Source organism: Emydura macquarii, unplaced genomic scaffold, assembly GCF_026122565.2.
Source record: "Emydura macquarii macquarii isolate MOO-44397 ecotype Brisbane River unplaced genomic scaffold, CSIRO-AGI_Emac_v2 contig_1027, whole genome shotgun sequence".
NCBI lineage: Eukaryota > Metazoa > Chordata > Testudines > Chelidae > Emydura > Emydura macquarii.
This window is the reverse complement of record NW_027131164.1, coordinates 17120528-17145165: the sequence shown is the minus strand read 5'-3', so window position 1 is coordinate 17145165 and position 24638 is coordinate 17120528. Positions and strand designations below refer to the sequence as shown.

General features: G+C 41.4%; 1 protein-coding gene across 1 annotated transcript in view; it reads left to right on the top strand.

Annotated features, from left to right (window-relative positions):
- DCDC2C (doublecortin domain containing 2C) overlaps positions 1 to 24638 on the top strand; it is a 104080-nt gene that overhangs the window by 36804 nt on the left and 42638 nt on the right. Inside the window, exon 7 of the mRNA XM_067544883.1 lies at positions 19828 to 19993. Coding sequence (XP_067400984.1) covers positions 19828 to 19993 — 166 coding nt within the window. The remainder of the gene's footprint in view (positions 1 to 19827; positions 19994 to 24638) is intronic.

Genomic DNA, 24638 nt, shown 5'->3' with positions numbered 1-24638 from the left:
TCTATAATATAAAAAGTAAACATGTTTTCATGACGAAAATGAGTTAATGTAAACTTGCAAAGAGATTTTTGTACTGGCAACATTCTATGCACAGCTGTTTTTTTTCTCTTTTCATCCTCCAGTTTGTTTCCTTCTGATAATACTGTGTCTGTGGCACTTCCTGCTGCACACTAGTTACCATAACAAGAAATAACCCTGCAAGGATGTCACAAAACCTTTTGATTCTTGTGATGCATTCAGAGACGAGAGCCCAAGTCATTCCGTGACTGACTCTTTATGCATCTCCCATCAGTTCATTGATGTAAGTCACAGCAGGTTTGGGACTCCAGTGAGGTTGCAGAAGATTTCATACTGTGAGGGTGATGGCAAAGAAAACAGCAGACTTAAAATTTCTCTATTTATCTGTTCTCTAAACTTAACAATTTAATAGCCCTAAAGTTGAAAGTTAAAAAGATTTCTTTAAAGTAAATGGGATGATTTTCCTATATTAACAAGATTTGTGTATGGGCTAAAAATGAAATGTCAGAGATATGAAGTGAAGTCAGGACTTCAATGGGGATGCATTATGTTACATTTACTGTTATTCTGATGGACTTTCTTAGGGCCATAGAAGGTAGGCATGGAAACATGAGTGACCGAGTTGGCCAAGATCTGGGATGCAAATAATTATACTATTTTTCTGTACATTGGATTGTTGCTGTGACTTTAAGTGGATGGAGGCTAAAGAAAAGAATTGGGGATTATCTTTTTGGAAAGCAAGATTATGTTGAATTATGAAGAGCTCAAATAGAATTAATATGACAGAAGAAAATGGATGTGGATAGGGTGGAGAAGGGATTAATGGATTGGTTTACCTGGGTCAGTAAAGCATGAGAAGAGATGCTTTCTGGTTTTGAAAATATCTGGTAGATGTGAAATTCCAGGGCAGAAGAATCTATAGAATATGAATAAGATAAGTCCTATTGTACACTTGAGGGACACTTGATGAAAACAACCAATTGTTTTTCTATCAACTTTTTATTAAATGAAAAATATATATACACATACCAAAAAATTAACAAATTATACATTATGTTGTTATAAAATGTAAACTTTTTGTAATATATTAATGTTAATGGTTAATATATTACGGGTATATAATATGAATGGTTAAAACAGAAATCAATGTATCTGTATTACACAGTTGACAAATAACCAAAAGTTGTTTATAAAAATTCAACAAACTATAGTAAATTTATCAAAATAAGGTGAAAAATAGAAGCAAAATTCAGAGGAGGGGGATAAAGTCATGGAGGGAAGGAAGTGGATAGAGAGGAGGGGGAGAAAAAGAGGATTTAATAGGGTCATTCAGATATTGCCAGGAAAGCATCCTGTATCTCTAAAGCTGTGATATACAATTCTTTCCATAGTGGCTAAGCTTACCATGTCTATGGTCCAGTCTTTGTTTCCATTTTTGTAGTACTAGACTTTTAGCAGTTATTAGTGCTCTGCTGAGCCAAAGTTTTGCAGAGTTATTCATCTTCCAATTAACACACATTAGGATTAAGATGACCTGTTTAGCTTGTAACACAAATTTATTTGATAGGAAAAAATTAACTCTGCGATTGAGTTCTGCCCAAAACATGGTATCACAGCATTCCCAGAACATATGGGTTAACTTAGTGCCTGCCAAATCATAGTGCCTACATTTATCTGACTTAGTGGCATGTTTTTGAACAGTTGGAGAAGGATCCTGTGGATGCCCCGTATGAGTTTCTTCTGGATTAATCTTAAATGGAAATCCAAGGAACAGTTTGGAGCACTTGCTAAAACTTGTTTCCATTGTTTAACAGAGAATAATGTGCATAGGTTTTCCTCCCATTTATTTTTTAGGGAATCTATGTTGGCAATATAGATAATATTTGGAGCAATGAAAGCAGTTCAGGTGGGTAGGAGTAGTGCCGGCATTGGGGTGAAACGGATCGGAGATGGCATGTTTAAATTGGACATATTGCCACTTTTTCTTAGTCTCTAGATTGAACCTTCCTTTTAATATTGTAAAAGGGAAAAATGTATCATTTTCAATAAACTGACAGATGGTCAAAATCCCTTTCCTAATCCAATCTGACCAGATGACGAGGTTACCCGCTATAAAGAGTTTTGAGTTATCGCAGATAGAGGCTTTGTAGAAGAGGGTGATTTTTAAAATTAGTAGACATAGTATGTCAAGTATTTCTGGCTGCCGCAATATTTGGTAATTGTTCTTTAAGGATTCAGTAGTAAACTGAGTGCAGTGCATTGAAAAGGAGTAAAGGAACAACCAATTCTTCTTACATCTGAAGCTAATCTGGGGTTCCACAGCATGAGGGAATGAGCCACTGTGCTTCTTGGCCAAGAATTACTGCCTGATGGTGAAGTTTAGAAATCTAAACCCGCCTGTTTTGACAGGGAGCTGTAATCTTTGTCAGGAGATTCTGGGTTTGTTACCACCGCACCACAAGAAGGACCTAAACATGTGTCAATTTTGATAAAATAAAATAGTAATGTAGATAAGGAGGGAATTCAGAATAAAAAGGATCCTGTGAAGGGCATTCATTTTGATTATGTTTTTCCCCTCAAAGGGGAGAGGTAGTACCTGCCATCTATTTAAATCATGATTAATGGGGCTAGGTTACCTTTGACTATGTTTTTAATTTAATTAGGGAACAAGATACCATAATATCTGAGGTGTGTCTGTTTCCATCTAAATGTCCCAATAGGAGAGCCACTGCCAGCTAAATCCAATAAGATCTTCATTCATTGCTTCCGACTTATCTCAATTTATCTTGTAGCCAGAGAATTTACCAAAGTTATCTATTGTTTGTTCAATATTTGGAATAGATTGATCTGGATTTTTAATAAATAGGAGGATGTCATCTGCATATAAAAAGATTTTTGTCTCCTGAGTCCCTGATTTTAGTCCCTTGAATCCCTTGGTTCCCTAATTAATTCTGCAAGTGGTTCTAATGCTTGGTTGAACATGAGGGACATGAGGGGGCATCCCTGTTTAGTTTCCTAAAACATATCAAAGAGCGGGAAAATTGTGCTATTTGTTAGGATATGAGAATTGGGATTGGAATAGAACATCTTGATCCATGAAATAAAGGATTTCCCCAACCCAAATTTATCCAGGGTAAGAAACAGATATTGCCAATTCACTCTGTCAAAAGCTTTTTCTGCATAAAATGAAAGGATTTCATGGGAATTTCAGGAATGTTGATGGAATGTCATAACATTAATCAGCTGTTATATGTTATCTGAACTATGTCATTTTAATAAAACACACTTGATTGGGATGAACCAAATCACTCTTTATTTTTTCAAACATTTTAGCCAATATTTTTTAGAATATTTTTATACCAGTAGTGATTAAAGAGCTGGCTCTGTAAATGTTAGACATTTGCACATCCTTACCAGGTTTAAGTAGTAAGTAATTAAGGCTTCCCTCATAGTAGGAGGTAATATATCTTTCTTTAAGGCATCTTTGTAAACGTACAACAGTTTAGGGGCCAGAATATCTTTGAAATTTTGGTAGAATTCTATTGGTAGGCCATTAGGGCCAGTGGTCTTACCCATACTTATTTCCTCCATAGCTTTGATTTCTTCTGATTGCAATAGAGAGGCCAGCCTGGCCTGCTGCTCTTCTGAGATTTGTGTGAAGTTAACAGTTCTAACAAAATTATTCAGTTCTTCTGGATCAGGTGGCAAATCATTATTGTAAAGAGCCTGGTAGAATTTCAAAAATTGATCATTGATCTCTTTTTAATAGTAATAACTGGCCTTTGTTCTAATTTGAGTGATGCTGCTCGGGACTTTTGACCTCTCACTTTTAATCTGTATGAGAGAATTTTCCCTGCTTTTTCCCAGTATGTTTGTTTGAATCTAAAAAGAGCAAATTTCAGTTTGAGCTGAAGTCAGTCTGTTTACTTCATATGTTAGATTAATCAATTATTAAAGATTTTCTTGGATGGGGTAATTTGCACAATTTAAATCCATAGCCTTAAGTAGTTCAGTTAATTCCAATAACTGAGTCTTGCTAGCCTTCTTTCTACCTGCTGAGCAGGAAATGAACCTACTCCTAATAAATGCTTTCAGTGTATCCTATAGAATTGATTGGGATATCTCTGGTATGTCATTTTGTTTTGAAGAAAAACCTTAGTTTCTTCTGTGACATGGTTCTGAAAATGTTTATCTTTCAAAAGAGAGGAATTCATTCTCCAGCTTTTATGAATCCAGTTTGTCTTGGGAGGGAAAAATCGTAGTATCACTGGTGCATGAACAGAGATCATGATAGACTTGATTTCATTGTAAAGCACTGAGTCCACCAGATTCATAGAAATCAGGAAGAAATCTATTCATGATTATGGGGAACGTGGGGAAGAAAAAAAGTGAAATCCTTCATTGTAGGGTTCTGTAACCACCATACATTTTTTAACCTCTATACTTCTGTATAATCTTATAATATTTCTAGCATATGACTGTGTACACTGGAGTTACTGACTTGTCTAAAAAGGGATTCAATACCTCATTAAAATCTCTTGCCATGATTGATTCTAGCGGAATATTAATTAATTTGGACAAAAAACTTGGATTGTCTTTATTGGGTCCATATACATTAATTAAGGTTTATATAATATAAGAGCACTTAGCAGGCACCAGCAAAAATCTACCTCCTCATCTTTACTAACACCTAAAATTTGTAATTTGCATCTTTTATGAAAGGATATTGCTACATCTTTGGCAGTGGAGAAGAAATTATTAAACACCCCTTCTCCCATCCACTCCTCCTAAATTTCTCTGCCTCTGAGTTATTAAAGTGGGTTTCCTATAGGAAGATAATATCTTTTATTTGAATAATTAGTGCAAAGGAGGAGGTTAGGCCTCAGTTATAAGGGCTGAGCCCTTATGGTGAAGGAATGAGAAATGCTGTGCTGTGAAATGTGTGTGGCTGTAAAAGTATGGATCAAGGTAAAAAAAATCATACTAAATTAGGGTAGGCATACTACAGTTTGATTATCAATATTGCAGGAAGGTAATGCTGCCAGGGGAGGCATTGTAGCTATTTTTATAATGTAGGAAACAAATAGAATGTACATAAGCCTGTGGTATGTTTGTGTATAGCTTTAATAAAGATCTGCATGTGTGCTTGCACCCATGTATTCGTATTTGGTAGATCAGTCATGGGATAAACCGCCAAGGTAAGTAAAAGTATTTAATGAATATTATAGTAAACGTTGGACAATAAGTGCTTAGGAAATATTTATTTACACTCTTTTCTGGCAGATGATCTTTATTTTTGTGTAATTCAAATATAGAATGAATCTTAATGTGAGCAAATTTAATTTGAGCAATGTTTTTATCTACTTCACTTTCTATGTATCTGATTCTTTTTTCAGTTTTATAGTAGAGTTATATTCATCCAGCTATAATGAATTGGAAGAAGTTTTGAAAGAGTAGCAGAAATGTGACCTTACTACAGTGTTAGTGATTTATAGATAAGCTACAGTATCATAAATGAGTGCAATGTGTTAAAGTGTAGCTTGATTGCTTATTTGATTCAGATGGATGAATATCTGAAGTTACATATCAAAACCAACCTTTCAACTTTCATGTGATGTACACTTGAATGGAAATTTCTAACATAATGAAAAAAGATGTGAACTATAGGATATATTTTGTATTATTACACATGCAATAAGAATTTACCATGTTTAAACATGTGAGGTTGTATTCACTATTCCAACTACTAAAGAGAAAGATTTTTTAAGTTTGTAACTATTGAATACATAAATTAAATGCAATAAAGCTTGTTAATATGAGACTTCTGCATTAAAAACAATTAGTTTATTCGTAAACTGAAGAGAAAAAATTATGTAACCAATGAAAGATTAAGGTACTGGTAAGATTTAATTTTTTGCGAATTTTTTTGTACATAGCAGGGACATGCTGATTTAAACACTGAAGTTTAATAAATGAAGCCTAAAATGTAAATAAAGTTCAGTGAAGAACACATGCTTCATACTTGACATTTTAGGTTAGTAGTTTCAGGGACAAGGCAGTATCTCACGATAAATGTGAAACATTCCGGTCATTAATCAACATCATAAAGAAGCAATACCAGAGTTCAAACGTTAGCAAATCTTCCATTTTAATACATGTTCAGATTAGATATGTGTGCTATGATGGAAAACACAGACTCCTCTGGTCTGATGAGATTCACTTGAGAAAACAGCAAAATGTCTTTTGCATGCACTTTCAGTCATTTTGTATGCAGAGATGGATTAACTTCAGAACAGGCTGCCACTGTTCATTTAAGTGGCTATATAGTTCATCCACGACTGTCTTGGGAAACTGTTTTTTTAGTATTTGAGTTTTCTAATCTATTATAATCATACTGAAATGTAACTAGGTTTCTTGAAATAAGTGTTATTAATAAATAAGTATGGTATTTGTAATAGAATGCTGCATGTTTAGTGCTTTCTTTTATTTTCTATAATTGTAACTTCTGAATATGGATAGGTTAAATGGTGTGTATTTTTAAGTGAATTAAGAGCTCCTAAAAGCAAAAGCTGAATGTCTGGGTGTGGATCACTCAATAAATTGCCCTGTTCTGTTCACTCCCTCTGAAGCATCTGGGACCAGCCACTGTCAGAAGACAGAACACAGGGCTAGATGGACCTTTAGTCTGACCCAGTATGGCCATACTTATGTTCTTATGTAAAGCAATGTAAACTGAAGACACTATGTATAAAATAAGTACAGTGTGGATAATTGCGATGAAATCTTCCCTGCACTACCTCTACTAGCATAATTCTACCCAACTGACAAACTACATCTAGAAATGAGAAAGTAGTTCAAACCCCATGCTGATCTATGTCTTGGATTATGGCTACTAAATGGGGTGACAATTAGCATCAATTCTGATACTTCACTAGGAAATGAACTGAGACTACTTGCTAATTTCAGATAGGCCATGGAACAGACATCAGATATTAAAGAGATTCAGTCGCTTCCAGTCCAGTATGGACTGAATCTGTAAGCAAGAAGAGAAAGATTCTGTATTCTAAACATGTATATTTTTATGGATTCTTAAGGCAATATAGGTTTAACCTAAAAGACACATGTACTGCTATACATCTCCTATAAGAGTCTTGTTCTGCAGACACTTATTACTGGGCTTAGAGCTTACTGTTGTGAGTTGTCCCCCTGACTTCAACACAGGGACAGATCTATGTGTGAAAGGACTTCAGTGGAAACTTGCCTGTTTGTGGTAGTGTTGAACATGACCATTTAGGCCATTTTTGACATCTTACCTGTAACAAAATTAAAAGTGAATGTATACTTAGGAAATTAGACAATAAAATTTACAAATATATTCTAAAATAAATATTTTAAATTCAGTTTCTTTTCAGTTCTCCATGCATGTTGCGTAGCCCAATTATCCATTAGCCACATATAGTAATCTGTGCATTATTTGGTCTGAAATTAAATGAGCAAATGTACCCTGTACAATATTGTTAGTCGACGCTATCTTTTGATGACAGTCTTATCAGCAAGTTAAAAAAGTATGGGTTGGATGAATGGACTATAAAATGGATTGAGAACTGGCTAGAGCATAGGGCTCAACAAGTAGTGATCAATGGCTCCATGTCTAGCTGGCAACCGGTCACAAGTGGAGTGCCCCAGGGGTCGGTCCTGGGGCCGGTTTTGTTCAACATCTTCATTAATGATCTGGAAGATGGGGTAGATTGCACCGTCAGCAAGTTTGCAGATGACACTAAGCTGGGGGGAGTGGTGGATACCCTGGAAGGTAGGGATAGGATACAGAAGGATCTAAACAAACTGGAGGATTGGGCCAAAAGAAATCTGATGAAGTTCAACAAGGACAAGTGCAGAGTCCTGCACTTAGGACGGAAGAATCCGATGCACAGCTACAGACTGGGGACTGACGAGCTAGGCAGCAGTTCTGCAGAAAAGGACCTGGGGGTAACAGTGGATAAAAAGCTGGATATGAGCCAGCAGTGTGCCCTGGTTGCCAAGAAGGCTAATAGCATATTGGGCTGCATTAGTGGGAGCATTGCCAGCAGATTGCGGGAAGTGATTATTCCCCTCTATTCGGCATTGGTGAGGCCACATTTGGAGTATTGTGTCCAGTTTTGGGCCCCCCACTACAAGGATGTGGACATGTTGGAGAGAGTACAGCGGAGGGCAACAAAAATGATTAGGGGGCTGGAGCACAAGACGTATGAGTTGAGGCTGAGGGAACTAGGCTTGTTTAGCCTGCAGAAGAGAAGAATGAGGGGGGATTTGATAGCAGCCTTTAACTACGTGAAAGGGGGTTCCAGGGAGGATGGAGCTAGGCTGTTCTCAGTGGTGGCAGACGACAGAACAAGGAGCAATGGTCTCAAGTTGCAGGGGGGGAGGTCTAGGTTGGACATTAGGAAAAAGTTTTTCACTAGGAGGGTGGTGAAGCACTGGAATGGGTTACCTAGGGAGGTGGTGGAATCTCCATCTTTAGAGGTTTTTAAGCTGCGGCTTGACAAAACCCTTGCTGGGATTATTTAACTGAGGTTAGTCCTGCTTTGAGCAGGGGGTTGGACTAAATGACCTCCTGAGGTCCCTTCCAACTCTATGATTCTATGACATGTTGTTGCCCAATCTTGCAGCACTTACTAATATGAGTAATTCCAGTGACTTAAATTGCAACCAACATTGACATCACTTTGTCATTTCACAAGTATTATTTTGTTAGACAATCTCTTAAGTGATGCTGATCTTTGTAGTAACAATGATCAATGTAACAGCAGTACTGATGATACTAACAGTAAAAGAACCAGAATCTAAAGTTGTAATTTAGATTGGGTAGATATTATAAAATCTGAAAAGTATTTATTTGGATTCATAGCAGCAGCAGTAGCCAACATCCTCTATTAACATTTCTCTTTTTTATTATGTTTGAGAAAGATTCTTGTTCCACTAGTGTAAGGGATTGGGTTGAGGTGATGGAACTTTGAAATATATATGCACCTCATACATGTGCACAGACACACATGTACCTATAATAAATTGCAATGACAAGTTTCTGTTGGAAGCTGATGATATACTGAGATAAATTCCTGGTGCAATAATAGGGAATATTTGGACCACCAAACTGAAGAGCACTTTTTAAGATATCACTCTTGGTCACAGTAGTTTCCTATAAACAAGTTCCTAGTTAACTTACCAACCAATCATTCCCTGATCTCTCTTCTCCCCCCCTCCGAAAAGATAAAAATGATGTTGATACAAGCATAAGAAAGGATAGGTAACAAATTAAAATAGTTGACAGGGTGCTGTAGTTACATCAGAGAACTAAAGTGCAGCATCTGGAGCAACGTAACACATTGCTACAGAATACTTAATATGCTTTACTATCTTTTGAATCTGGTTTGGATGAGTACCTCCAGATTATGTACAGTCCATTACCACTAATAAGTATAGAAAACTTTTTCTGGACCTGTTCTCTAATGTGTAATTTAACAAATCATATATTCTTTTGTAATCATTTGCTTTAAAATAATCTAAAAATATAATTTTAGTGAAACATTTTTCATGTCTAAGTAAAGTAACAGTATATCTGTTATGTTAAAGGTCGTAAGCACCTCTATGCTTGCAGACTCTACAGTGAAGAAATATAAGAAATCTATAAGAAATCAGATGAGAAGAAAATGTTGACTTTTATGTTAGATGTTTTAGTTTAAACAATTTAAAAAAAAAAACAGTTTGCAGTAAACTAATACATACATATGTGAATGCCACTTGAAAGAAGAAAGGTGATTATCACAAAGTCAATATAGCAATGGGAAGTAAGTTCTGTTCTGGCTCCCAAATCATCAACCACATCATTAACTAAAGCTGAAATTTTCAAACTTGAGTCCTTAAAATTAGGCATATAAATTCATGTTTAGGCACCCAAATAAAAGTGGCTGGATTTTCAGGCTGTCTTCACTATTGAAAAATGTGCATTTTTAGAATGATATAGCTAACTTGATTAGCTGTCTTGCTATAAAATCCAAGTGGAGTCAAGGAACAGGTAGTTTTTATTTCAGTGTAGCTAATTGAGGTCAACCCTGTATTCCCCACCTGGAATTTACTTCAGCCAGGTACATAGAGGTAAATACAACAGTATGTTATGACAGGAATTTTGCAGCAAGATATCTAACTCAAGTTAAAACACACCATTTTTGGCAGTGAAAACAACCTCCAAAGTACCAACCTCTGGGAGCACTTATGAAAATCAGGCCACTTTTTTGGGATTTGGGCAACAAAGTTTGAAAATTTTGACCAAAATTCCAATTGCAGACTCAAATTCTGTCACTGGTTACACCCCATTGAAAGCACTATTTAAAGTAGAAGAAACCTCCCTCCCAGCTTGCCTATGAAACCCCATCTTGAGTTTTCAGAGCTAACAATTACAATAACCATAATTCTGCTTGCAAACAAAGTGAATTTCAATCATAGAAATGTAGGGTTGAAAGGGACCTTGAGAGGTCATCTAGTTCAGCCCTCTGCGCTGAGGCAGGACCAACTATACCTAGATCTTCCTTGAGAGGTTTTAGTCTTATCTGTTCTTAAAAACCTCCAGTGATGAGGATTCCAAAACCTCCCTTGAAAGTCTATTCCAGAATTTAACTATCCTTTATAGTTAGAAAGTTTTTTCCTAATACCTAAGTATGAAGGGGTATACAAACTCCAGATTGGAGAGGAAGAGGTTATGGAGCTCCGTGGGCCCAGGAGGCCTGCCCCTCTGCACCTGCAAAGCCTGAACAGGCTGGAGTATGAGCTTAGAAAGGGTAGCAGAGTAGCTGGAACTGTGTTGGCCCCCCAAATTGCAAGCCTCAGGCAGGCGCAGAGCATCCCTTGGCCCGTGTCCCCACTCCCGCCACGGTGTGCTGCCCAGGGCAGGTGGAGGGTCCAGTGCTCCCACAGCAGCTCGGGTTCTCTGGGTGGCTCTTACTATGGCCTGGCTTCAGCTTCTGGCCTGTCCAGGGGGCGGGGCCTCGAGGGGAAGTGGAGGAGTAGAAGGCAGAGCCGCAGAGGGGGATGGGGCCTTGTGGTCCTCCCACTTCTACTGAGGTTCCGATATTCCTGGCTCAGTGGCAAACAGACAGTGGAAGTGAGCTGATCTACACTCTGAGCTCGTGGGAAGGAACTCTTGCTCCTTGAGGCGTGGCTATAGTGATGTGACCAAGCCTACCAAGAAAGGACCTGTGACTCTTTGAATGTCAAAGACTTTGTTTTTGTGTTTAATTCTTTATTCTACCCTGTGGGAAGAGAGGGGACTGGTAGGAAGTGATCCAGGGAGGTAGCTGCATAGCACCTGAAGGTGCAGGACTTAGCTGTCTAACATTGGGCTTTGGACTAGGACCTGATGGAAAGAGTCGGTGTGGGATCCCTTACCAACCCCAAAAGAGGGACAGTTATGGAAGTCCATCTCTTGGTGGGGAACTAATTGGGGGAAGACCCTAAAGATGCAAGAGTTCAGATGACAAGACCCAAACCCAAGGGGGAATCCCTGTATCCCTTGATTAATCTGGAAGACCTTCCTGTTATTGGACTTTATATATACCTTGAAAGGGGTGGACTGGAAAATGTGACTTGGCCGGAGGACTGAATCACTGAAAGGACAGACCACTGCAGGGTGGATCAATAATAAGAAAGGTGAATGCTGGGGCGAAAATCAACCTGCCACATCCCTTCCTGACCACTAGGCGGCATTGGTGGTGGGTGTTCCTCTTCACACTAAGCTAAATCTTGCTTGCCGCAGATGAAGCTAATTACTACTTGTCCTATCTTCAGTGGACATGGAGCACTGATCATTGTTCTTTTTAACAACCTAGAACCAGAGACGGTACTCAAGCTGAGGCCTCACCAGTTCACAGAAGAGTGGGACAGTTGCCTCCTTTGTCTTACATGCAACACTCCTGTTGATACACCCCAGAATGATATTGGCTTTTTTCTCAACTGCCTTACATTGTTGACTCATATTCAATTTGTGATCCACTATAGCTTCTAGATCCTTTTCAGAAGGACTACTGCTTAGCAAGTTATTCCCCATTCTGTAGTTCATTTTGATTTTTTTTCTTTCCTAAATACAGTTCTTTGAGTGATGTGCCTATGGGTGCTCCACTTGTAGATGCAGCAGTGCCTCTTGCCTGGGATCAGAGATCTTCATCAGCAGTGCCTGTCTGACTGCACGTATGCACCTCTCCCTTCTCGTGCCGTGCACAGGATGTATATATGGCACTGTGCAGTCCGACCGCCCTCAGTTCTTTCTCCACCACCTTTGGTCTGGGATGGAATCCACAGCAGAGCCTGCTTCTCCTGTTCCCTTAATAGATAATGCCTTATATGTTAGTTGTAGTGTAGTTAGTATCTTCTTCTCTTCTTCTTCTATCTTAAAAAAAATTGTTTTCACTTTACATTTATCATTACTTCATAGCTTAGATTTTCATTTCCCCGCTTCCTGCCCTTTCCAGCCAAGAACTTTGTTCTCCCACCCTTATGCCCGGATCTCCCAGGTTTAAGAGGTGTGTCTCTTGTGGGCTGCCTTCCCAGTAACGGATAGCCATACGCAGTGTATTTGTTGTCTGGAAGAGGAACACATCCCACAAAGTGTTCCAACTGCCATGGCCTGACACCAGAAACAGAAAGGACTGAGACATTAAGTTACAATTTCTCTTTCTGGAGAAATCTCTGCAGCCTGCATAAGACCTGGGCCTGGACTCCCCTCCTGTAAGGCCCTCACACTCTGCCAGGTCATCTGCCTGTCCTCATTTTCCATGCCCTTTGAAGACAACATCTTCTCTATCTTGCTTGGACAAAAAGAAATGAACTCCCTCCTCACACTTGAGGCACAGCCCACCAGAACTCCGTTCCCTGCGAGGTCAGTTGCCTGAACATCATCTGACAGGGGACATAGCTCCAGGGTCCATCTGAGTACGTTTGACACCGGCACAAAGCAATGATCTAAAGACCCTAACCAGGCAGACCGACAACTCTCAGCACCGTCTTTCAGCTCTGGAGACCGAGACAGGCCGACTTCAGGAGCTACAGCACTGACAAAACTGCCAGCACTGGCATCCTTTTTGACACCAATGAAGCTGTCAACACAGAGAAAGCCCTAGACACAATGAAACTGTCATCACTGGCCAAGTAATTGGCATTGGCAAAGTCATCGGCACTGGCAAAGTCTCTTGCTGCATCTACTGACTCTTCGGGGGAACACATCCCTTCTTCGGCACTGAGTCGTACGCTGGCACTGCTGATTTTTTTTACTCCTCCACAAGACTTCAAATATCCTAAAGACCTGCTGGTGTCTGACACTCCTGAGTCACCACTCCTTAGATGGGACCTCCCCCCACTTCCACCTTTCACTCCAGACTCATGACACTGCTTCCTTTCTCCCCCAAGGACAGCACCTCCCTTCCCCAGTGATGAGAAGGATGCCTCTATGGCACCCTCATCTACCAGAGAAGTTCCAGCTTCTCATCCTCACTATGCACAATCTATGTCTGGTCCACAGATTTGGTACCGACCACCATAGATGCACCCACATATTCCACTCCATCCACACTGTTGATATTGAGACCCTTTGGCCATGTACAGAGCACAATTCAGGAAACCCCTCATAGAGCAATGCCGGAGACCTACACCTCTCCCTTCTCCATTGGTCTGTCACCCACCACAGATGGAACCTCTGCTGGTACCAACTGAGGAGGAAGAACAGGAGGAGGAACAGGAAGTTCCTCCAACATTAGATTTCTCTTCCTCTTCCCCTGATGAGGCTATAATGCCTTCCCTCTCTACAATTGCCAAAGACTTCAGACATTTTCAAGAGTTATTCTGCAGGATTGCAGACTCGCTGCAGATTCCTTTGGAGGGAGTTAAGGACCAGCAGCATAAACTGCTTGACAACCTGTACATATCCTCTTCTTCTAAGATCAGACTACTGATCAATGAGACTCTTCTCAACCCAGTGAAAGTTCTCTGGCATACCCCGGAATCCATCCCTCCAACTTGCAAAGGTGCTGACAAAAAATACTATGTTTTGGCGAAAGATGCAAAATTCCTATTCTCGCACTCCAACCCAAATTCTCTGATGGTCAGTGTGGTGCAAGAGAAACACCATCAATGCCAATCTGTTTTAGCCATTGAGACAAAGATTGGAAACACTTAGACTTATTTAGGTTCAAAGGATAGTCATCAGCCATGCTCCAATTTTGAATTTCGAACTATGAAGCTCTGATGGCAAAATACAACTACTTAAACTACTGTTTAAACTACTGCCAAGTTGGAGGAGCTCTGTCATTACTTTCCAGAGGCCAAGAAAGAGCAATTTCAGATGGGACACCTCCTGGCCCGTACAGCCCTACAAGCCTCGTTAGACTCTGCAGATAGCACTGCACACTCCATTGCAATTGCTGTGGTCATGTGGCATGCATCATGGCTCCACCTCTTGGGTTTTCCTAAGGAGATACAAACTACCGTAAAAGACTGACCCTTTGAAGGCCAAAAGCAATTTTCGGAGTGCCCGGACAATTTTCTGCACTCCTTTAAAGACTCCCAAGCTGCTCTTTGATCTCTCGGCATTTATATGCAAGCACCAAAGAGACTCCTGGGAAATATCACCTCCCCCTATGATTGGAACCACCACAGCATACTCCTCAATGGCACTATGACATCCAGTGCCGAAAACAAAGGCCTCCCTCAAAACATAGACAGCCCACTCCGGAGGAGGATACCTTTATGCACCTTTAAGCAACAATTATGAAGGTGTGGTCGAGACCCTGAGAAGCCTCCCCCTCTTTCAGTCATTCCAACCATCTTCGATATCCCACCAGTTTGACAACCAACTAGCTCCATTTTCCCCATCATAGAGACTAATCAGCTCGGACAAGAGGGTTTTAGAGGTAGTCAAGGAAGGATACTCTATTCCTTTCCTATCTATCCTGCCTTGATACCTCCCCTCCCTGTTCCTCCTCAGGGACCCCTCTCATGAACTCATTCTATGGGGAGAAATAAATCATATTCTACAACTGGGAGTCATAGAACCAGTCCCTTTCAAACACAGGGACAGGGTTTCTGATCCAAAAGAAATCTGGTGGTTGGTGACCTAACCTGGACCTTCACAATTTAAACAAATTCATCAAACTGCAACGCTTTAAGATGGTTACCCTCTCCACTATTATCCCAGCACTGGAACTGGGGTCTGGTTCTTGACCCTTGACCTTCAGCGCATATTTTCATATCACTGTACACCCTGCCCACAGATGATTTCTCTGATTCATAGTAGGTGATGACCATTACCTGTACAAGGTACTGCCTTTTGGACTGTTGATGGCCCCTTGGGTGTTCTCCAAGGTCTTTGCAGTAGCCACTGCCTGCCTAAGAAACAAGGCATTGTCATCTTTCCATATTTGGACTGTCTTCTCAAGGCCACATCCAAGATTGACACTTTCTGAGCCATCTGCATAACAATGGACCTGTTTACGAAGCTGAGCCTTCTTGTGAACTTAGAAAAGTCCACTCCAATGCCATTACAACACCTGGAATTCTTTGGCGCACAATTGGATGCCATACAAGTCAGAGCCTTCCTATCACCTCACAGATTCTCAGCTGTAGTACATCTGGTATCCACCATACAGGTCTGCGCCCAGATCTCTGCCAAAATGTGCCTCCAACTGCCAGGCCACGTGGCAGCGGCCACTTTTGTGGTCAGACATGCAAGATTACATATGCAGTGTCTTCAGGCATGGCTCTGTACAGTATATCACCCGCATAAACACAGCCTCCACTAACTCCTATCCATGCTGATGAGAGTCAAGGACTCACTACTTTGGTGGACACAGCCCAGGAATGCGTATCAGAATTCCTTTCCTTCAACTACCACCGACCATGATCCTCACAACCGATGCCTCCCTAATCGGTTGGGAAGCACATCTTCACAATCACATAATGCAGTGCAGATGGTTATTAACTGAATCCACAAGAGCCTTCTAGAATTATGAGCAGTCTGCAATGCCTACCGACATTTCCTCTCTCTACTCGAATGTCAGAGTTATGACGGACAACCTCGCCTGCATGTTTTACATCAACAGGCAAGGCAGAGTGAGGTCCTACTCTTTGTGCTCGGAGGCATTGAAATTATGGAACTAGTGTATCCAACCATCCATCACCATCTCTGCCGCATACCTCCCTGGACACCAGAAAACCACCGTGGACACACTGAGCAGGAGATTCTCACATGATCACGAGTGGGAACTGAATATGTGAGTCCTTCAGCTCATCTTCAACCATTGGGCTTGCCCCACCATAGATCTTTTTGCCAAACCACAAAATGCCCACTGCCCTCAATTCTGTTTCAGAGTGGGACTGGGACGTGAAATGCTGGGAGATGCATTCCTCAACAGATGGGATGCATCTATGCCTTCCCTCCCTTCCCCCTTCTAGTCTTAGTACTTCGCAAAATACAGGATGACCAAGCTCTTGTCTTCCATATAGTTCCAACATAGCCACGACAGATCTGGTGTATTTACTTCCCTCAGATGATGGTATGTTGACTTCCCTCCCTTCATCAAATTCTACGGCTCCTTTCACAGGACAGAGGATGCATCATCCTCCATCCCAATACATAGATAATCCATCTCAAAGCCTGGCTCCTCTGTGGTTCTGGGATTTGGAAATAACCTGTTCAGACGCAGTCAAACAGATACTTTTGAATAGGAGGGGCAAAATGACTAGACACACTTACGTTCACAAATGGACTAGATCTCAATGCTGATGCACCTCCCATCAAATCAACACAACATGTGCTCCCCTATCACTTATCCTGGACTACATGTTACACTTTATACAATCAGGATTATCCACCAGTTCCATTCAAGTACATGTGGTGGCAATCACTATTTTTTACTGCCACATAGACAGTCATTCTGTCCTCACACCCCACTCACAAAGGGGTGTCCAGAATCTTTATTCCCACATATGAGATCTGACCCCGGTCTGCGACCTCATCCTTGTCTTATGTTCTTTGACTAGACCCCCATTTGAACCACTGGGTACCTGCTCTCATGTGCATTTATCAATGAAAATGGCATTTCTTGTCACCATCACTTCTGCCTGATGAGTCAGTGAAATTGTGGCCCTTATGGCATATCCACCATGCACACTGTTTTATAAAGACAGTTATGTAAAAACCACATCCAAGATTTTTACCCAAGGTTCCATCATCCTTCCATCACAATCAACCAATGCACAATCAACTTCCCGAAGCCCCACAGTAACCAACAGGAGGCAGCTCTACACTTCCTAGATGTGAGATGAACATTAGCGTTCTACATGGACAGGACAAAACCTTTCCAAAAATCTCCATGGTTATTCCTCTCAACCACCAAAAGATCCAGAGGCACAGCCATCTCTAAACAATGGCTTTCCAAATGGATCTCACAATGTATACATTTATCTTACAAACTCCACAACAAACAACCTTCCACTACAATTAGAGCACATTCCACATGCTCACTAGCCACGTCAATAGCTTTTCTCAATAACGCCTCCAATGCTGACATTTGCAAAGCGGCCATATGGGCATCAACAGACACTTTTGCCTGTCACTATGCTATTACACATGACACCACAGCAGACACTCTCATAGGACATGATGTCCTATCAGCGGCAGTAAGTGTTGCTCTGAAGCCCTAGCCTTCCAATTAGGGGCACTGCTTTCTAGTCACCTACAAGTGGAGCACCGATAGGGAATCACTCAAAGAAGAAGAAGAGAAAGTTACTCACCCCATGCAGTAACTGAGGTTCTTAGAGATGTGCGTCCCTATGGGTGCTTCACTATCTACACTTCTCCCCTCTGCATCAGAGCCGAAAACATACGCTCTGTGGCAGAGGAGGAACTGGGGGTGGTTGGGCCACACAGCGCTATATATACGTCCTGTGCACAGTACAAGAGCGGGGAGATGCGCATGTGTGGTCTGACGGCCACTGCTGATGAAGAGCTCCAATCCCAGGCACAGGGGGCACTGCTGCACCTACAAGTCCATTGTATTTATTCCACACTTCTTACTCCTTTCTTTTCTTAGACTCATGAAATCTATCATTTCATTATTACTTTCACTCAAATTGCCTTCAGATCTGCAACCGGTTCCTCCCTGTCATAATCATGTCTAAAATACCTGTCCCTCTTGTTACATCCCCCATCTTCTGAAACAAAAGGTTGTCCTCAGTACATTCCAAGAACTTATTGGACATTTTGTGTTTTTGCTGCTTTAAAGTCCCCTATTACTACCACGTCTTATGTGAATTTGCTCTAGAAGTCATTTGGTGATTTTTAACCTGGAACCCCTAATACCATTTTCATAGTAGCTTTGCAGAGTAGCTCCACACCTTAACGCTTGCTAATAAATGTGCTATTTTGTTTGTTTTTTTACTAGTGTTTGTTTGCTTTAGCAAAGCTGGTCCAGGACAAGTTGATGGGTTGTCTGTTTAAAGTGGCTAAACTGAGAGGGTTGCAAATAGAGCTGGTTAGGAACTGGAACTTCCATTCTGTGGGAAATGCCAACATTTTGAAAAGTTTTTTTTGTTCCAAATTGGACCCTAAAGCAAAAACTAAACTTTCAAGTTTCCCATGACATGAAATTCCAAAAAAAAGTTTGTTTGGAACTTTTGAAACATTTCATTTTGATAATGGTGAATCATTTCATTTAGATAAAAATATGTTACTACAGTAACAATGTTTTATTTCATCTAATCAATTTGACTCATTTAATTTAGATTTTTATATTAAAACATTAATGTGAACACTTCTATATTATATATAATATAAAAGTCTAAATGCAATGAATCAAAATGATAGTTAAAATAAAACATTTTACCGTATCAAATGAAACGTGATTTTATCAAACTGAAATGAGAAGATCAAAATAAATTTTTTTAACTTTTTCCTGTTGAAAAACTCATTAAAAACTATGCATTCTCACAAAATGTTCTTTTTGACAGAAAATTGTTCGATCAAACTTTCCAACCAGCTTTACTTGCAAGTCTGGTTAGTCTTTCCTGGTATCTTCATGCTATCGCCACATAAGGACTGCTGTCTTAGAAGTCTCATAAAGATGTGTTTATTGTCTATACATATGTAAGTACAACTTCTCAATGTTATGTCCCTGCCTACAGTGGAAGTCTAATGAGCATCCTTCCTGAGCTGACCCACACACAGGAACCCAGCAGCTTCTTTGAAAAAAGCATAGTCATCATTTTTAGACACATGCATCTAAAATGACAACAACTATAACGATATGAAAATCTACATTAAAACAGCAATAATCATGATTTGGATTACTTCTCTGTCATTGTAAATTATAGGAAAAGTCATGGTCTGGTTATGGAAAAAGGCATTATAGGCTAATAAAAATAACCTTTATATTGCAGTAAAAATTGATGAAAGCCATTTAGTAATTTTTTAATACTATTGAATCCTTTTAACCTACCAATTCCAGTTGTTGCTCATGGTTCAGCCCTTTAACAGCAGCAGTGCAAGAATGCAAGTGGAAGGGCTACTGCTGTTTTCCAGCCTTTGCAAAGTCAAAAGGCCTTTCAAGAAACTAAAGCAATAACACAAATATGCATGATGGATGCTGAACTGCATTGTTGTTAATGCTGAGTGTTCACAGTTGCAAACGGATTATTTGGGCATAGTTAATATATGTTAATATATAAGACACTGTTAATCATTTGGATGTTCTGTTTAATGTTTCATTTAAGTCAGAGAAACACAGTGCAAGTCAACCTTCATGTAGACCTTCAGCAAAATCACCCAAAAGTCCCAAACCAGCAGATGGAAAAGCGCACTCAGTTTTTTATGCCAAAGAAAGCAAAGACGTCAAGAAGGCAAGACCTGAAAGGGCTACACCCCTGGCATCTGATAAGGGTAACATGAAATACTGCATCTGTTGTATAAGGCAATAGTTATGGCTTCAGAATTTTGTTTTGATGAACTATTTCCATTTTCCCGTTTTTTTAAAAGTCTATAGAATGGTTGCTGAAATGTTTTTATTAAATATAATGTATGAGGAGCAGAGAAATGAAAATATTTATTGCTCCTTTGGAAGTAATACAAAGAAAGCACGCCAACCAATATTTTAAAATATAGAATCATAGAATATTAGAGTTGGAAGGGACCTCAGGAGGTCATCTAGTCCAACCCCCTTCTCAAAGCAGGACTAACCTCTGCTATATCATCCCAACCAGGGCTTTGTCAAGCCGCAGCTTAAAAACCTCTAAGGATGGAGATTCCACCACCTCCCTAGGTAACCCATTCCAGTGCTTCACCACCCTCCTAGTAAAAAACTTTTTCCTAATGTCCAACCTAGACCTCCCTCCCTGCAACTTGAGACCGTTGCTCCTTGTTCTGTCATCTGCCACCACCGAGAACAGCCTAGCCCCATCCTCCCTAGAACCCCCTTTCAGGTAGTTAAAGGCCGCTATCAAATCCCCCCTCACTCTTCTCTTTTGCAGACTAAACAAGCCCAGTTCCCTCAGCCTCTCCTCATAAGTCCTGTGCTCCAGCCCCCTAATCATTTTTGTTGCCCTCCGCTGGACTCTCTCCAACTTGTCCACATCCTTTTTGTATTGGGGGGCCCAAAACTGGACACAATATTCTAAATGCGGCCTCACCAATGCCGAATAGAGGGGAATAATCACTTCCCGTGACCTGCTAGCAATGCCCCTCCTAATGCAGCCCAATATGCCATTGGCCTTCTTGCCAACCAGGGCACAGTGCTGACTCATATCCAGCTTTTTATCCACTGTTACCCCCAGGTCCTTTTCTGCAGAGCTGCTGCCCAGCTCGTCGGTCCCCAGTCTATAGCTGTGCATGGGATTCTTTCTTCCTAAGTGGAGGACTCTGCACTTTTCTTTGTTGAACCTCATTAGATTTCTTTTTGGCCCAATCCTCCAGTTTGTTTAGGTCACTCTGTATCCTATCCCTACCTTGCAGGGTATCTACCACTCCCCCCAGCTTAGTGTCGTCCGCAAACTTGCTGAGGGTGCAATCTACCCCATCCTCCAGATCATTAATAAAGATGTTGAACAAAACCGGCCCCAGGACCGACCCCTGGGGAACTCCGCTTGTGACCGGTTGCCAGCTAGACATGGAGCCATTGATCACTACTCGTTGAGCCCTATGCTCTAGCCAGTTCTCTATCCATTTTATAGTCCATTCATCCAACCCATACTTCTTTAACTTGCTGATAAGAATACTGTGAGAAACTGTATCAAAAGCTTTGCTAAAGTCAAGGTATATCACATCCACCGCCTTCCCCACATCCACAGAGCCAGTCACCTCATCATAGAAAGCAATCAGGTTGGTCAGGCATGACTTTCCCTTGGTGAATCCGTGTTGACTGTTCCTGATCACCTTCCTCTCTTCCAAGTGCCTTAAAATGGATTCCTTAAGGACCTGCTCCATGATCTTTCCAGGGATTGAGGTGAGGCTGACCGGTCTGTAGTTCCCCGGATCCTCTTTCCTCCTTTTTTGAAGATGGGCACTATATTTGCTTTTTTCCAGTCCTCAGGGACCTCCCCCTGTTGCCACGAGCTTTCAAAGATAATAGCCAATGGCTCTGAAATCACCTCAGCCAACTCCCTCAGCACCCTCGGGTGCATTGCATCCGGCCCCATGGACTTGTGAATGTCCAATCCTTCTAAATAGTCTTGAACCTGTTCCTTCAGCACTGCGGGATGTTTGCCTCCTTCCCATTCTGTGCCACCCAGTACAGCAGTCTGGGAGCTGATCTTGTCTGTGAAGACAGAGGCAAAAAAGGCATTGAGTACCTCAGCTTTCTCCACATCCTCCGTCACTAGGTCGCCTCCCTCTTTCTTTAAGGGGCCTACACTTTCCCGAATCTTCCTCTTGTTGGCAACATGCCTGTAGAAACCCTTTTTGTTCCCCTTCACGTCCCTTGCTAGCTGCAACTCCAATTGTGCTTTGGCCTTCCTCATTTCATTCCTGCACGTTCGAGCAGTGTTTATATAATCCTCCCTAGTCATCTGACCAAGCTTCCACTTCTTGTAAGCTTCTTTTTTGCGTTTAAGTTCGCCAAAGACTTCTTTGTTAAGCCAAGCTGGACGCCTACCATATTTGCTATTCTTTCTGCACATCGGGATGGTTTGCTCTTGTGCCCTCAATAAGGTCTCCTTAAAATACAGCCAGCTCTCTTGGGTTCCTTTCCCCCTCATATTAGCCTCCCAGGGAATCCTGCCCATCAGTTCCCTGAGGGAATCAAAGTCCGCTTTTCTGAAGTCCATGGTCCGTATCCTGCTGTTCCCCTTTCTTCCTTTCATCAGGATCCTGAACTCGACCATCTCATGGTCACTGCTGCCTAGGTTGCCACCCACTTCTACTTCCCCTACCAAATCTTCCCTGTTTGTGAGCAGCAGGTCAAGAGAAGCACGGCCCCTAGTTGGTTGCTCCAGCACTTGCACCAGGAAATTGTCAGCGACACTCTCCAAAAACTTCCTGGATTGTTTGTGCTCTGCTGTATTGCTCTTCCAGCAGATGTCAGGGTGATTGAAGTCTCCCATGAGAATCAGGCCCTGTGAACTGGAAACTTTCCCCAGTTGAGTAAAGAAAGCCTCATCTACCTCATCCTCCTGGTCTGGTGGTCTGTAACAGACACCCACCACGACATCACGCTTATTGTTCTTGCTTCTAAGCTTAACCCAGAGACACTCAACTGACTTATCTCCAGTTTCATACTGGAGCTCAGAGCAGTCATAGTGCTCTCTTACATACAGTGCAACTCCTCCCCCTTTCGCCCCTGCCTGTCCTTCCTGAACAGTTTATACCCATCCATGACAGCGCTCCAATCGTGAGAGTTATTCCACCAAGTCTCAGTTATTCCAATCATGTCGTAGTTTCTTGACTGTGCCAGGACTTCCAGTTCCTCTTGCTTGTTTCCCAGGCTTCTTGCATTTGTGTACAGGCACTTGAGATAAGTAGCCGACTGGCCTACTTTCACAGTATGAATCGGGAGACCTCCCCTGCTGCCCCCTCCTCCTTCTGCTTCCTTGCAGTGTCCCTCTTCCCCACTAACCTTCGGGCTTAGGTCCCCGTCCCCCGTCAAAACTAGTTTAAAGCCCTATAGGTACATATAGATAGGCTTCTTAATCCGTAATTTCCACACAATGTCCAAGTCAGTTGGTCACCCATTTCTGAGCCCCAGCTATGGGATTGTGGTTGAGGCTAAGGCCTCGGTTGGAGGGGACTTGAAAACATGGTCTGATGTCAGTCTAGAGGGACAAGGCCAGAAGTAGCAATCTGTATCAGTGCCATGCCGTAAGATCAGGGCATAGCTGAGGTCAATGAGCTGCACCAAGTTGGAGCCAAGTGAGCCAGCTGAATTAGGGTTAGTGAAATTGAGGCAGGGCGAGGCATTAGAAGCAGAGCAGGGGACCAGGAGCGAGGTCAGGTATCAAGGGCAGGGCTGGGGTCAGGAACCATGAGCAAGGTAAGTTATCAGGAGTGTGCAATGGATCTGTTTGCAACAGCAAGCCAGGGACCCAAGTAGTTGCACAAACAACCTCCAGGTGTTTACCGTAGGCCTTAAATAGCATTCCTGGGCCAATCAGGGAACACAGTAGGCTTTTCCAGTCAGGACCTCTGTAGGTGCTTGAATCTGTAGGGCTCATAGTCTGTTGTTCCCTGCTTCACTAGAACTGTTGGATAGTAGTATGGACGGAACCAGCAGACCTGGGCTCCAGAGCCACAGATCCTCACATGGGGATTGTGTCCACCTGCCTACCTCTCTTTCTATGGAAGTTTCTTCTAAACATTTCTTAGGGCTTGTTTTCACTTACTTCCGAGATTTGGCGGCAGTCGACCAGAGTTACGCAAGCTACGCAAAAAACTTGCGTAACTCCTGTCGACTTCTCTGCTTCTGTTCTGAGCGCTGTCTTCACTGCACTGCGCCGACAGGAACCGCATTCCCGTTGACTCAGTGCTACGCCACTTGAGAAGGTGGTTTTAATATGTCGATTTCTAGATGGACTGAGCGGTTCTTCACTGACCGCTCAGTCGATCCAGAGGAGTCGATCTGACGGTGGCGAATTTGCCGCCGTCAGTGAAGACATAGCCTTAGATTGTAAGCTCATTAAACAGAGGGTTGTGTCCATGTGCCTACTTATATTTGTACAGCACCTATTACAGTACGGTTAATCAGGGCCTCTGCATTCTTTAATATTAATATTAAAATTAAATTATGCAAATTGATGGTCTTCATTCTGTCTCAAACTTCTGAATGTGTATTCTTGCTTTTTATTAAGAAATAAAACGTAATAAATATAAATTAAAAAATATAAGAAGAAATTATATTTTGGCTGTTTGATTGCCCTTTACTCTTCTATGGCATGAAGACTGATAATTCAACATTTTTAGTCTGTTTCTGTAATAGTTTTAGTTTACTGGACAGAAACTGGTTAGGTTGTGCAACTTTTGAAAATAAAGACAAGATTAATGTTTCTTATCATATAAATACCAAGAAAAATACTGAATTTTAATCATCCTAAGCATGAAT